The sequence below is a fragment of the Lagopus leucura genome, unplaced genomic scaffold, assembly GCF_019238085.1.
Source record: "Lagopus leucura isolate 7727_CA_CO unplaced genomic scaffold, USGS_WTPT01 Super-Scaffold_100001, whole genome shotgun sequence".
NCBI classification, from domain to species: domain Eukaryota; kingdom Metazoa; phylum Chordata; class Aves; order Galliformes; family Phasianidae; genus Lagopus; species Lagopus leucura.
Window position 1 is genome coordinate 13,802,775 of NW_024962262.1, and position 14,848 is coordinate 13,817,622.

At 40.7% G+C, this 14,848-nt stretch overlaps 1 protein-coding gene across 2 annotated transcripts; it reads right to left on the minus strand.

Annotated features, from left to right (window-relative positions):
- Positions 1–972: 972 nt before the first annotated feature.
- On the minus strand, positions 973–14,278 carry LACC1 (laccase domain containing 1). Of its 2 annotated transcripts, XM_042868464.1 has the most exons (6): positions 14,045–14,278; positions 9,465–10,054; positions 7,919–8,100; positions 7,256–7,421; positions 4,945–5,170; positions 975–4,178 (listed from the first exon to the last, which is right to left on the minus strand). In XM_042868464.1, the coding sequence occupies exons 2-6, from the start codon at positions 10,030–10,032 to the stop codon at positions 4,004–4,006; spliced, it is 1,317 nt and encodes a 438-aa protein (XP_042724398.1). In that variant the 5' UTR covers positions 10,033–10,054; positions 14,045–14,278; the 3' UTR covers positions 975–4,003. The 2 variants fall into 2 exon arrangements, with proteins under 2 accessions (XP_042724399.1, XP_042724398.1); XM_042868465.1 differs by lacking the exon at positions 9,465–10,054 and having other exon boundaries at positions 973–4,178; positions 14,045–14,066.
- Positions 14,279–14,848: the final 570 nt, after the last annotated feature.

Here is a 14,848-nt window from a genome sequence, read left to right on the forward strand (position 1 = left end):
GGCCACAGGCACTATGTACTTAATGCAAGAAGAGCAGCAAAAGCTCTTGTTCTTGTGAAAACGTGATACCAGATAGCAATTAATAGCATCCTGGATACAAGAATATACCCAGTTGAGACAGTCCGTAAATCCACATACATTTCTAAATGAGCCATTCATCTGGAAACAGTGGGTAGTATCTGCTGGAAACAGAAAGTAGAACAAGTCTGCATCGCAGGATGAGCTTGCAGCCCATCCGCAGAGGGATGCAAATCTCTCAGCAGGTCAATACATAATTTCCTCTGTCACATATACGATTTGCTGTTCCTGCCACTGCACTGTCCTGTTAAATTACTGAACAGGAGGCTGCAGCTCAGAGAGGACGTAGGCTCTCTGAGAACAAAAGCCTGGTGCACACGACATCAGTGTGCACACATACACACGCTGAGCCATGGGACAAATGAGCGCAGCGCAGCTCCCTCTCTGCATCACCCAACGGCAAATCGAGCATGGAGTGGAAATGAGGACGGCAATGAGGGAATCCGGGAATACTGACTTGTTTGTTGTGTAGGGTAGGCACTACGAGCTCCTGCAGAAACCTGGAAAATGGGAATGGGTTAGAGGATAAAAGTTTCACGCTGCTGCTAGAATTAAAAAAAAATGGTATATGCATACAATGGAAAGGAACAATTGTGCTGCTTTGCAGAGAATGGACCCATAGTCCCTGCAGGGGGATTGTGAGTGGTGCTGTACAGAAAGACAGCAACGGGCAAGAGTTAAGCATGAGGAAAAGAAGAAGGGAGGCAAAAAAAAGATAGCTTTAGAAACCACGTTACGGTTGGGAAAGAGACACCAGAACTGCAGTGGCGCTGCATCACCATTTTACAGAAATAAAAAATAAAGCCTTTCTCAAACATATATCATACACTCCATTTTGATATATGAATGCAATTAAAGAGACCCATGTTCAGCACTGACATGAGCAAAAAATGTTAACTGCACAGTAATATTTACCCAAACCAATATTCAGTGTGATCCTGTATTTGCGCTCTCCTCAGGGCAAACCACAATCATAATTAATAATGCTCTTTAATAACTTAATAATGGGGCAGAGGCAGCTAATTTATTCATGGGTGAGGTTAATGAATGAGAGCAGGTCAATAGGAAGGCACAGACGAACAGTTCATGAAGTTTTTTAGGAGCTTCCCCAGCGGCAGTGAATCAGGTACAATCTGCTTGGGACCTTTAAGTGAGCAGCAGTAATAAAAACGAATAAATAAAAATCCTTCCATACAGATGCAAAATAATGTTTTCTGCTTTTTATCATGACCTCGCTTTAAGCTTCATTATTATTATTTTTTAATCAGAAATAAATGCGTTATTTTTGGCAGTGACTCTGCATAATATACAACTCAACCTGTTTGGAAACTCAGTATTATTATTATTATTTATTTATTGAAGTTCTCCACCTCAGTGATCTATATACAAAAGCCCGCTTCCTGTCTTGACAGGTTTATAGTGTAGGTTAATTTAGTGCAAAAGAACTAATGATCAAAGACTGTGCAATAAATTTGCCTTCTAAAAGGTAAAGCCTGTGGTGTTTCTTCTCATTCCCACACCCTGCCCAGCTTGTACAGTCCTACCGTGACCTGTAAATGGTATTTTTCTAAACAGAAAAAGTCTTTGCTGTTGTTCTTAAGCAAGTAGCAACAAGCCAGGGTTTACCATCACTATCAAGTTACTGTTACTTACTGAGCATTTGAACTGTGGTAACCAGCACGGCCTCAAGGTCTTTTTACTCACTACAAAGCAAAATGCATTATTGTAAAAACCATCTTGGAGGTGAGCTGGGCTAACAGCAGGCACGTGGGTATCTGTAATGTGCTTCAGCAGCTGAGCAGTGCCTTGTAAGCTGAGTAACTCCGCTGCTTTGGATTGCATGCTCTCAACCCACCCAGGAAGAAGATTAGGAGAAGGAAGCTGACAAGCTCTGTCAGAGCTGTAGGTGCAGGGATTGAATGAAGGCAGCATGGTGCTGCTGCCTCCGTGCTTGAAACAGCAGAAGGGAAGTTGCCTGCATCATTCCCCTGCTACATCAATCAGTGCCCGTAAAATGGTTCACACTGAGATACTGGGGCACAGGGGCAGAACTGAAAGGTGAAAGCAGGTTGCTTTAACCCAGCACATCAAGACAAGTCTTTAAGCGTACTTATATCATTCTATACTTGGAATAAGTTGATAATACACATATATACATACACACAATACATACACATGCCACATATGATTAGCAGTCATGCAGTAACATGCTTGGTAGCTTTAAGCTTGCAGAGCGTTGTTCCTCCTGGATCTTGAACATCCAGTCTGACCCCAGCTGTGAACATCACCACAGTGCATTTACAGAAACCAAGAATGATGAAAATCATGGTGAGGTTTTTAAGAGGTAACTGGACCTTAATTCTGAAGAACTGTGGTACTACAGCAGAAGGCGGATAATATTTCTAATAAAGTAGGAGAATTGGAGGAAATATTTTTAGTATTTAGTTATAGTCGGAAGGCAACATACTCAGTACCAAGTCTTTCTCTGACAAGTGCCATTCAAAAGCAAAATAAAAGCTTTGAAAATATCTGTTCTTGCAGAGGACAAGGAAACTAAAACAAGGATTCAACAGTTCTGAATCAGAGCCCAACAAAATGAAAAACAGATCTCTCTTCAAGCAACTATATCGGAATAACATGGCAGATGATGACACGGGCAAAAGTGCTCTACAGTGCTTTACAAAATTCTGTTTGAAAACCCAAATATACACAGCAGCCAAGGACGGAAGAGCAAAGTGAGCGAGCACTGACCTCTAGTGGACAAAACACAACCGAACTTGAAGAGAGTGGGAAGTTTCACTGTTCACATGTCAAAAACTATCACGCAGAAGCATAGTATTAGAGAATGGTTTGGGTTGGAATGGATCTTAAAGCCCATCCAGTTGCAACCCGACTGCCATAAGCAGGGACACCTCCCACTACACCAGGTTGTTCAAAGCCCCCAATGCAACCTGGTCTTTCGACATCTGTTGCAACATCTGGAGGCAAATTTTCTATGGCCATAAGAAAACAGTTGCACACTTTGAATTTATTAGGAACATAAGCATGCCAACTGCTGGAAAATTAACTGAGGCTATATTCTCTCTCATTTTTTTTATATTTATTAAATAACTTGGCACTACAGAACTATCTAAGTGAACGTTAGCAAAGCACGACTGATTTAAAGAAAAAATCCTCAGGAAACATGAACACACATGCTATCTTATCTAGCTTATATTGAGTCTTAGTTGTATTTTTTTTACAATTAAGGAGTGTTCAAATGAATAACACGAAATTGTTATTCATTTGGAACACAATAAATGAAACATTAATATGTTTGCAGTATCTTTCCCAAGGGATCTTGCTTCTGTCCTACCTTCACATTATTTTCTTTAAGTACCTTGGAGCACTTCCTTAAACTAATCCAAACAGAAACAATCCCAGGCACATAATTTCATATTGTGAATCTTTTGCTGAAATTACTACAGTGGGGTGTAACCCAAAGAGTTAATACAGGTTTCCTTTTCTTCATTAGTAATGTCAACCTTAAATTAATTCAGAAGACTAATCCAGGAGCTAATTAAGACTTTAGTGGCTTTTTTGTGTGTGTTTTTACTACCTTAAGATAGTGAAGTTTATGGGAAATATTTGGTCAAGAGGGCAAGATAATAGAGGCTTGCATCTGGCTGGGAACATGCACCTGGCATTACAGAAGTGCTTCATTACTGTTGTGGATTGTCCTTGTTTCCTTCTGAATTATTGGCTCCTTACACAAGGCAGCTCTTCTTTCCTCAGAATGGCAGGGAAGGGAAGAAGCAGGCGAATCTCAAGTCCTTTGTACTTCCCATTGCAAGTTCGTGAAACAAAGAAGGAAGAAATTCTGTGAGGAGAGCACGAGGCAACCAGATTATTGTCTAAATAATACTTCATATTATGGAGTACTCTGTCAGTCTTTGATTGATATGAAACCAATCTGTGTACCAAAGTTAGTGCCATCACGAAAGTGAGAATAAAATTTATCAGGGTGGCATGCAGTACAGAAAGTGATGTTTTGGTTCTGGTCTGTGACAGAATCATCTTGGATGTTCTCAGGAAGAATGCCACCACTCTCCAGAAGAATCCTTCAAAGAAGACAAACAGAAAACAAAACTTTTTTTTTTACATATACACATTTAATGGGAACAGTTTTAAACTGAGACAGGGGAGGTTTAGGTTAGATATTAGGAGGAAGTTTTTCTCTCGGATGGTGGTGACACACTGGAACAGGTTGCCCAAGGAGGTTGTGGATGCCCATTCCCTGGGGGCATTGAAGGCCAGGCTGGATGTGGCTCTGGGCAGCCTGGTCTGCTGGTTGGCGACCCTGCACACAGCAGGGGGTTGAAAGTAGATGATCATTGTGGTTCTTTTCAACCCAGGCCATTCTATGATTCTGTAATTCACACTATTCAGAAAGAAGCTCAAGCATCAACTGAACTAATTGTGCTCATATTGTGGTCTGGACCACCATATGCAATCTTTTCTGCAGCCATTAGAAACACTTAATTTGAAATAAATATATATACATATATTTCAAATTAAATGTTTCTAATATATATATATATATAAAATCCAAAAACTAAAAGTATGACAGCAGAATAATAGTTGAATCCCAGCAAAGGTGAGTAGATACCTTTCATTCAAAAGGTATCATTTGTTGACTTACAAAGTACTAGAAAGCACTTTAGGATGGAGAGGACCCTCATCATAATACTGCTGGGCAATGCTATTTTGATAACTAATGTGGAATTAGCACTATGAGTTCTTTTGCTTTCATATCTAGTTTACTCAGCACAAAAATAGCCAAAATAAAAAAGCTATTTGCCAAGGAAATGCACTCCGCAGACTTACCGTGTTGCTCTTCTAATATCAATGTATGGAGCTGCAGAGTCAAACTGTCGCACACACTTTGGATCAATTCTGTGAAACTCTTCAGCTGATTCACGAGGAAGTTTATAGCAGCAAGGTCCTACAGATGGACCCAGGACCACAAGGATATCTTTCACATTACATCTGTATTCAGATACCATAGCATTTACTGTGGCCATGGAAACTCCTAACAGTGTGCCTTTCCATCCTGTAAGAAATGAGAGGGTGAAAAAAAAATCTAAATTTTCTCTTCAACTTTATATTAAGTAAAAGTATGTTATTAATTAAGATTCAGCAAAAGTAGTGTTTAAAAAATAAACAACTGTCATGTTTTGTATGATGATGTGACATGATGATTACGTCATCATTTTATGGAGATTTAAAGTGGAGATAAATGTTTGCATTAGGATTCCAGAATTCCTTCCTCCAAGTGTCCTAGTTTCGGCAACTGGAACCTATTTTACAACTCCTCTGATCCCGCAACATTTAAAGCAGCTGAAGAAGCTGGGATTGTTCAGTCTGGAGAAGAGGAGGCTCAAGGGAGACCTCATTGCTCTCTGTAACTGCCTGAAGGGAGGTTGCACTGAGCTGGGGGTCGGCTTCTTCTCTCACGTAACCGGTGATAGGACCAGAGGGAATGGCTTCAAGCTGTGCCAGGGGAGATTTAGGTTGGACGTTAGGAAATACTACTTCTCTGAAAGAGTGGTCAAGCACTGAATGGGCTGCCCAGGGAGGTGGTGGAGTCACCGACCCTGGAGGTGTTCAAGGAACATTTGGATGTTGTGTTGAGGGACATGGCTTAGTGAGAACTATTGGTGATGGGCGGATGGTTGGATTGGATAATCTTGTAGGTCTTGTCCAACCTTGGTGTTTCTGTGATTTTATAAGTGGGGATATATCATGACAGAAACATGCTACAATCAGAAGTGTATTTTTGTAATATGTTGAAAATATTTTTACTGTTATTTGAGAGAAAAAAAAAAAAAAAAAAAAAAAAAGAAGGCTCAGGCCTACAGCCTCAGACTTCACACTCTGACATTATTCAGAATAGTTTGAAGGAAACACATCTTTGAGTCTTTCTATCTCAATTTGAGTCCTAGGAAGTCTTTGCATTGCAGTGTCTCACTCTGAAGGCCAGGTTATCCTAATAACATTTCCTGTTTTCTACATCCAAAGACTGAAATGACCCTATATCTGATTGTCTGTGTTTGTATTTGTAGCAACATGTGTTCAAGTTAGACATCAACTGAGGTGGGACTGGACAGGAAGGAAAGGATTTAGGAAAGGAAAATTTTAAGACTGTGAAGACTGTGATATGGGAATGAGGGCCAAAACTGGGGAGACAGACTGTGGGAGTTCAGACTGCAGATGGGAGATATTGTTGGAGAAGGCACTAGTATGTGTTCAGGGAACCACGTGGTAGGTCAGAAAAGGCAGGACTAGAAAAATGAAGAGGCAGCAAAGAAAGGAACAACTGCAGATCAACCATATTTTACAGTTTTTAGTGTTGAATACTTAACAGTTAATAACTTCAAATTCTTAAAACTTTCAAGAGCGGATAAAATTCTCCCCATCCCTTCTCCTCATTATAAACCACAGCTTTCCCCTTTCTCCCAGACAGTCATGATAGACTTCGCACTCCTATTCATTTCCCTGACCCAAACTCACTATGCTGGAGAACAACAACTTTATTGAAGGAATGTCAAAGTCTTCATCCTCTTAGAATGAGTCACAGATCTGTCTTTATTTTGGATAATTTTTTTGAAGGCATGAACAACTGTATGAAGTAGACGGTTACTCACAAGTTCCATGTAGGGGTGAAGCTTCCCACCATATAAAGGTGAGTACTAGCATCAAAGCTGTGAATAAGCTCTTAGTTCTGCATTATCCCTGATAAATACAATGTTTTTATGAAATAAAAAAGCTCCAACAGGAAAATCTTATCACAGTATACATGATCTAGCCTAACATTTGGGACGTATACTAAAGTCAGACATATCTGCATACTGTCATACCCATCCCTGCTTTGGTTTTACACTCATTGTCTAGGCCAACCAAACTTTTCATCCGATCCAAAATGATTTTTGTGGGCACTGGATTTATAAATGTTCTTTCCACAAGAAGTTTGATGGTGCACAGAAAATAATTATTTAGTTTTCACATCCAAAAAGTACACATAATTATTATTACAGCTATGAAATCAACAAATTTCATAGCTTAGTAAACAAGCTATTCTTCTAGTTATTCTTCTAGTCTTCTAGTTATTTTGATCTCTGTGTTTTAAAGTCCTTACCAGAATGAGCAGCACCACAGACTTTTCTGACAGGATCAGCAAACAGCAATGGTATGCAATCAGCCCCTGGAGCTGCTATTGTAACACCTTTCTGATTTGTAACTATTCCATCATAGCTGTTAGGCTCTGTCTTTCCCATAACACACACAGCGTTAGCATGATCAGTCTGTCAAAATAAAAGCACAATGTGTACAGTGGTGAGACAGTAAAAAACATTCTGATTAATGCAAGTTGGTTGTGGTTTTGGTTGGGATTTTTCTTGCTTAGAAAAATCTCTTCTGCACCAATTGCTATGCATGGAAATCAGGCACTCTCTTGTTCAAATGCCATGCAGATGTAACAGTAGAGAGACACTAAAGAAGTGGTATTGTTTGTTTGTTTGTTTTTTAAGAAAACCTGCATTGATTGTTTATCTGATTATTCTACTCTGTGGTAAATCAAAAGTTAGAATATACTTGGAAGAAACAATGCTGCTGCTCCATATTGTACCAACGGCTGACAGTCTGGATGGCAATTTCCTCATTTAAAGTGCCAGGATAAATGTTTTAATTGCTCTGCTTTTTGCAGGTCCTTGCTTAGAAAGATAAAAGTAATACCTTTTAGCCAGTGGTATATGAAGGAAGATTTGATTATTTTACATAAACCCGTTGTTTGATAATATACCTTGACTCTGTGAAAGTTCTCTGGATTAAATCCCGCAGCATTAGCAAGCCTGCGGAGGTTTTCTTTAACAACAGCTTGTGGATCCCTCCGCTTAGAACTGCTGAAAAGATTGCAGGAGCTTAGAGTTGGTATGTAGGAGATCCCACCTGTCCTTGTGGTGAATCCATGTAGGAAGATGTCATCTGACAAAGAGAGAAAGACAACAAGCACTTGCTTTCAACACAAGACTAGTCCAAATATTACATGTCTTTATACTGAAGAGAACTGAATCAGACAAAGAAGTTCAGTGCTGCTTTACCTCTTATTCAACTCTGCTATTTAAATTCTCCCTCTTGCTCATAATCATAATTCTCTGAGAGGTTTGAGGAGATGGAGGCCTGGCAGATGTTGCCTGGCTCCTGACAGAGGTGTTGTGCAAATCCAAGAGAAGAGGCAACTCACTCAGGAAAGGAGAATAGATTTTTTAATCAACATTTTAAAATGTTTAAGATGCCCCATCCCTGGAGGCATTCAAGGCCAGGCTGGATGTGGCTCTGGGCAGCTTGGTCTGGTGGTTGGCAACCCTGCACATAGCAGGGGGGTTGAAACTAGATAATCATTGAGTTCCTTTTCAACTCAGGCCATTCTACGATTCTATTATTTCAAGGTGGCAAATGAAGTACCAGTTCTCAAGACTTCAAGAATCTCAAACAGCTTTTTGAAGTGCAGTGGAAGGATCAAGAATTTCTCACATTACTGGAAAAGTCCTCTGTTTTTTACAGTACAGAGTCTGTACTGTGATCTCATGCACCAAAAGGAATTGCTGGGTTTCATGTTGGGGTGAGGGTTCTGCATGGCAAAGCTGGATCCTGAAAGAAAGCCCCAGAACTGGTATTTACTATCTTGATGGTTGACAAACTTAGTGACATAATCAGAGTTAAGTTTTGAAATATCTTTTGTGCAGTTGGGTAAAAGTCGCAGAAAAGAACTTGAAACATAATGAAGGCAGATGGTTTTAAGTAATCTGCATTCCTTTTATTTCCTGGATCACTTCAGACATGTTTTTAAGGGAAACAGAGTTCCAAATTTTTGCAGTAGGGAACCTCTTAGCTTTCCTCTGAACCAAGAGACTCCATAATTGTTTGAGAGTCATGATGCAGTAAGCTGGGCCATGTCATAGCGGGGACACTGAGCCATGAGTCTGATTAACCAGGTGTGCATGAGGCTGCAGACTGGGGAAAAAGTCCTACCCTGCCTTTCCAGAACGTGACAGTAATTCTCAAAGCGTGTAATTCCCAGATAGAGGGGAAGGGATTTTACTGTCTGCAAAAGTGCTCTCATTAGACCTAGGCCTCTTTCTCCTCTGACCATGTTCTGGAAAAGACTTGCAGGTCCTTTACTGTATTTGCACTGTCACTTCCACTCTTACAGACATGATACGCTATCACAATACCACACGGAGATATTTGCTTCGGTATTTCCACATCTTACCCATTTTGCAATACCCTTGAAGAGATGCATTCAGGAGCAGTCTACATAAAATCTGTTAGCTGGGATAGCACTCTACCTGGAATTAGGGAAGATTTGAGGATGGTGAGCTCCCCTTTCAGGCTTGGCAGGCTTTCCAAGTGCATCTGAATCTCATTTCGGATGAGTGCCATGTCCTGTGTAGAAACTGTTTGCTTTTCACTCTTTGGTCCAATTGTCTGCAGGTTATTACAATCAGATGCCGCAATTAAATCCTCAAATTCAAACTGGTAGACTGCAGTAAAGAGATGGTCTATATATACTTTCATTAATTCTTTCCTTAGGGGGGGGAGAATGACTTTAATGATGCTTAAGTCCTTTTCATCAAGTATTTGTTTGATGGTGTACAACACAGCAGCTGTAGTCTGAGCACATACCACCTTAAGTCCTTCCTTCATACTCTGGAAATCTCTTAGAGCTGGAAACAAGGATTCTTGTTCACCTTTCCTTTCACTCTCTGGCATCTGGCAGCACATGACATAAACAAATGGAGCAGGAGTGGAAGAGCACTTCTCAATAGTTTCCAGGGTGTTACGCAGTACTCCTTGAATGTCACTGTGTAAGTTGGCTGGCAGGCTGAACAGATCAATCAGTACTGCTTCCACCATATTCCTGGCTACTTAAAAATTCCTACAGGTAGCAAAAAAAAAAAAAAAAAAAGAAAAAAAAGGGGAGTGGGGGACACTGACACCTTCAGTTTAAACACAGTTATGTTGTTCAAGCAATGCTTTTAATGGTAACATGTAGATAACGTGACAGAGCAGTAGTACTTTTCTTAGAATTTCCTTTACTCCATAAAAAGATGATGCAGAAGTATGGCAGCAAAGTAAGTTTATGACAGAAGGGGACCTGGACAACCTTGAGAAGCAGGCCCACTTGAACCTAATGAAATCCAACAAGGTCAAGTGCAAGTTGTTGCATTTGGGTTGCAGCAGTTCCATATGTGTGTACAGACAGAGAGAACTCCTTGAAAGCATCCCAGCAGAGAAGGACTTGGGGGTTCTGGTGGATGAATAAGTTGAAGTAAGCCAGCAGTGTGCATTTGCAGCTCAAATCCAGGCTAAATGTATCCTGAGCTACATCAAAAGAGGAGTGACCAGCAGGATAAGGGATAATATTGTTCCCCTCTGCTCTACCCTTGTGATGCCCCACATGGAGTTCTGTGTCTGATCTGTGTCTGTTTGACCTGGGCTCCCAACGCAAGAAAAATATGGAGCTGTTGGAGCAAGGCCAGAAGAGGCCATGAAGATCATCAGAAGGCTAGAGCACCTCTCCTATGGGGAAAAGATAAAGGAGCTGGGCTTCTTCAGCCTGTAGAAGTGTCCAGGGAGATCTCATTGCCTAAAGGGAGCTTACAAAGAGAGATGGAATTAATACATGAGCAGATAGTGATAAGACAAGGGGGGACAGTTTTAAACTAAATGAAGGGAGCTTTAGGTTGGATGTTAGGAGGAAATTATTTACTCAGGATGGTGAGGCCCTGGGGCAGGCTGCCCAGAGAAGCTGTGGGTGCCCCATCCCTGGGGGCACTCAATGCCAGGTTGGATGGGCCCCTGGGCAGCCTGAGCTGGTGGCTGGCAACCTTGCCTGCTGCAGGGGGCTTGGAACTCGATGGGCTTTATGGTCCCTTCCAACCTCAAGCCACTCTCTGATATTGTGATTCTATGAAAACTACAGGAAATTGAAATTATTTTACATACTTTTTAATTTGTCTACTATCTCAGCTAAGTTTTATCCGAGATCAGAGATGAAAAAGGGTTTGTTCTTAACATTAGATTTATTGAATCACTTAACACACATTAACGTACCGATCTTCTTGATCTCTGACTGCCAAGACCTTCTGTGAGGGGTATCAAAGAGGGAGGTTTTCACAATTTAAACTTGCTGGGAGACAAGGAGTTTCTAGAACAATTTTTTGGAGGCACTTCATACATTTGCTGCTGAGGTAGAGCTCGTATCTGATACCCCTACTGGCAGTATTGGTGTTGGGTTCTGAATACAGCCACATGTTTTCTCCTCATAAGATATTTACTTCTTCCCTTTCGCATTACCAACAGCATCAGTTTGCTCATTTCTGACTTCTGTTCTGGGGGTTATATGTTAGGCATAGTTCTTCTTCTCAGGACACACAGGAACTCAGCACAGCATACTGAAACTTTGCCAAGCAGCGCAAGAAATAAACAATCCTCGTGTTTCAGTTTCTGCTAGCTGCTATCATCCTGTAGTACATAGCTTGTCTTGTGGATTGTGAGATACTTCTACTTTTTATTATATATTCCTATATTTTTATTATATATTCCTACACAGAAATGAACTGTTCATGAACACAAATTACTAGTTTACAGGAACAAAGAATTTGAGTGTTATGAGTCTTTAAACTTAGTGCTCTATTACCAGAGCCATATATATCAGATAATATCTGGGACCATTCTTCTGCCCCAGTTCCTCATTTTCCTCTAACTACACACGCTGACTTCACAGTATTTCATTATCAAGCAGAACATGCAGTGTGTCAGTGTGTACTTGAGACCTATCACCATGAGACACTTGGTGCCCTTCCTGGCATTTTGTGTCTGATAGTAGACCCTAGTTTCTACACTCAAATGAGAGGTCAAATACTCTTCTTGTTTTAATGGATTGTTTATTCAGAGCGGGTTTTACAGAAAACATCCTTTGTGTTCTTCATTGTTCTTTCCTCCAGACTGGAAGAAAAACAATCCTGACTGAAAATGGTGTTTTCCTTTCTGCGAATTGAACACTTACAAAGATTAATTAGAGACTATCAAAGCTGTTGAGCTGAAAGTATCAAAATGTGACAGCAGATAAAAGCATCTGGCAAGGAATTTACGACTCTTGATTTTGCTCAGGGTATTATTTACACAGAACTGATCACAGACATTAGAGAAAACAGCTTGCTCAGGAAACAGCGTCAAAAGAGGCTCATGTTAAAGATCGCGACTTGGGAAATCAGGAGATTTCCTTCCTTACCTTGGCACTCTCTGTGGGAGGTCGATAAGAGTATGACAAGTCCTCATCTAGGTATAGCTAATTGCCCCAGCAAAGGCAGTACAACAGAGGGTGTGGTAGAAAAATAGATTACTGTTCCACATACTGCTTCAGATATGTCAATAGAGGAGAGTTAAGTAGAGCTCATGGCTGTCCTCATACTTCCCCATAGAAATACCACCAAAGAAAGGGTGGAAGGAAAGTGTTTGCTGAAGGAGAGGTAACTGCCTGCATAGTTATTAAGCCATCTGTGCATTATCAGAAGTGTGCAGAGGCAGTTATTGAGATGTATGTACAGAAACAATGGGGCTGATTCAACCTCCAACCCTTCCAGTTTTGTAGCAGAGGCCTACTGTTTCATAGCAGTGTCAGAAGTACATTTGCTTAGAGTTATAGTAGAAATATATCATATAGTGGAAATATAGTTCATGTCTGCTTTCTAAGTCCCCTCCAAAAAATCCGACTCAAAATACAGTCTTGCCAAGCAAAGCAATGTTTTGGCTTATTACAGAATCACAGAATCACAGAATTGTAGGGGTTGGAAGGGACCTCCAGAGATCATTGTGTCCAACACCCCTGCCAAAGCAGGGTCCCTACACCAGGTCACACAAGTAGGCATCCAGGCAGGTCTTGAACATCTCCAGAGAAGGAGACTCCACGACCTCCCTGGGCAGCCTGTTCCAGTGCTCCGTCACCTCACTGTAAAGAAGTTCTTGTGCACATTTGTTCGAAACTTCCTATGCTGCAGCTTGTGTCCGTTTCCCCTTCTCCTGTCTCCACGTACCGCTGAAAAGAGACTGGCCTCACCAGAAATGCATTCCTGATTATTCAGGTTTTAAGCAACACGCTCTACACTCCCAGTGTTCCATGGAAAGTCACATTACACGTAACTGCATGAAATGCATTCAAAAACTGAGTTGCACGTTTCTGTACACAACGTAAGACAAATACTTGCACCAACTTCAAGTCAAGGCCACTTGTTAACTGTTTCACTTACCCTCTGAATCTCTGTCCGCACAAAAATTTAGACAGTAAAATGATCCTCTGGCACAGATTTCAAGAAAATATAATAAAAAATGATAGATGAGGAGAGGAGATCGAGAGTGACAGAGAAAGGCAAAGGTAATATAGAAAAGAAACTGTAAATTAAATAAAACCAAGTGGTAGAGGCAACCCTGAAAGATGCCTTGCTTTTTAGCAATTTTCAAAAAACCCAGATGTCTAATTCATAAGATTGGTCTAGACAAGATTGCTGGCAACTTCCTGCATCTGTGAATATTACTGGTCACGGTCACATTATCTTACAGAAACTCAGAGAAGGAAAGAAATATTTAACACTGGAAAAAAAGAGATACCCAGAGGAAACAGACCACTAAAGCAATCCAAATGAACAGGTACAAGAGCACACTTGCACTAAAATTTCAAAAACAAAGAACTAAAAAGGGAAAAAAGTCATAAAGAGCTCTTAACTTTGATTAAAATATTCTGCTTCTCTTAACTTAGAAGTATTCAGGAAAGGTGGAAGAAACAAACCACCACTTAGAATGAAAATACTAAAGTATACACAGTTTTTATCAGTAAACTCGAGAGTTTAAAGCACAGGAATTTACTTACACAGGCAGGAAGTTCTTTCAACCTCTTGAAAGTTATCATCTGATGTAAGCACACATTGCCAGCTTTATATATATTACATCTCACAGTCAGTCCTGCAGCTGATTTGCACAAAGTGGAAATTCCTATTCTAGGTAAGATTGGAGTGGGAACCTGTATTTCTTCTTCATAATGAGACTCTGCTCTGTTGCTGTCACTGGGCACAGGAAATAACAAACGGCACTGAAAAGCACTGCTGTGATTCAGTGCCTGGCTAGCACTAACCCCGGAAGCAGCATTAACTCCACCATGAAACCCACTTCTGTCATCACACCTAATTCATTAGCATTGCACAACCTTGGATTCAGAGATGCACTGCACACCAGAGCAGAACAAGGACACAAAGAAGTTAAGGAAGCACTTGTGCAGACCCAGAGGTTCCTCTTTTAAGGTACATGCAAGGCAAGGCACATGTAGCTGCATGTTCCAGCCAAGGATTTGGCAGTCAGTCAAGAAAAAGCACATTCAGCAGGACTCAGGGGTTACGAGAGGCCAACCCTCACCACAGCCTGCAACATGGAAGGCAGCTTGGCTTTGGAGCAGAGGGAAATTTCGCAGAGCTCAGTAAAAAGAGTCTGAGTGTTTGGACAGGGCAAAGAAGTGGTCAAAAGGCAAGTAGGGGAAAGAGGAATTTGCATCAGGGTTGTTCCAAGCCATTTGGTAATAAATGTGTTTTCTCAGCTGTGTTAAAATCAGTCATAGCAGATAAGTATATGGTAACTGAAGAAGCAAGCAAAAAAGAAAAAAAAGAAAAAAAAAAAAAAAAGA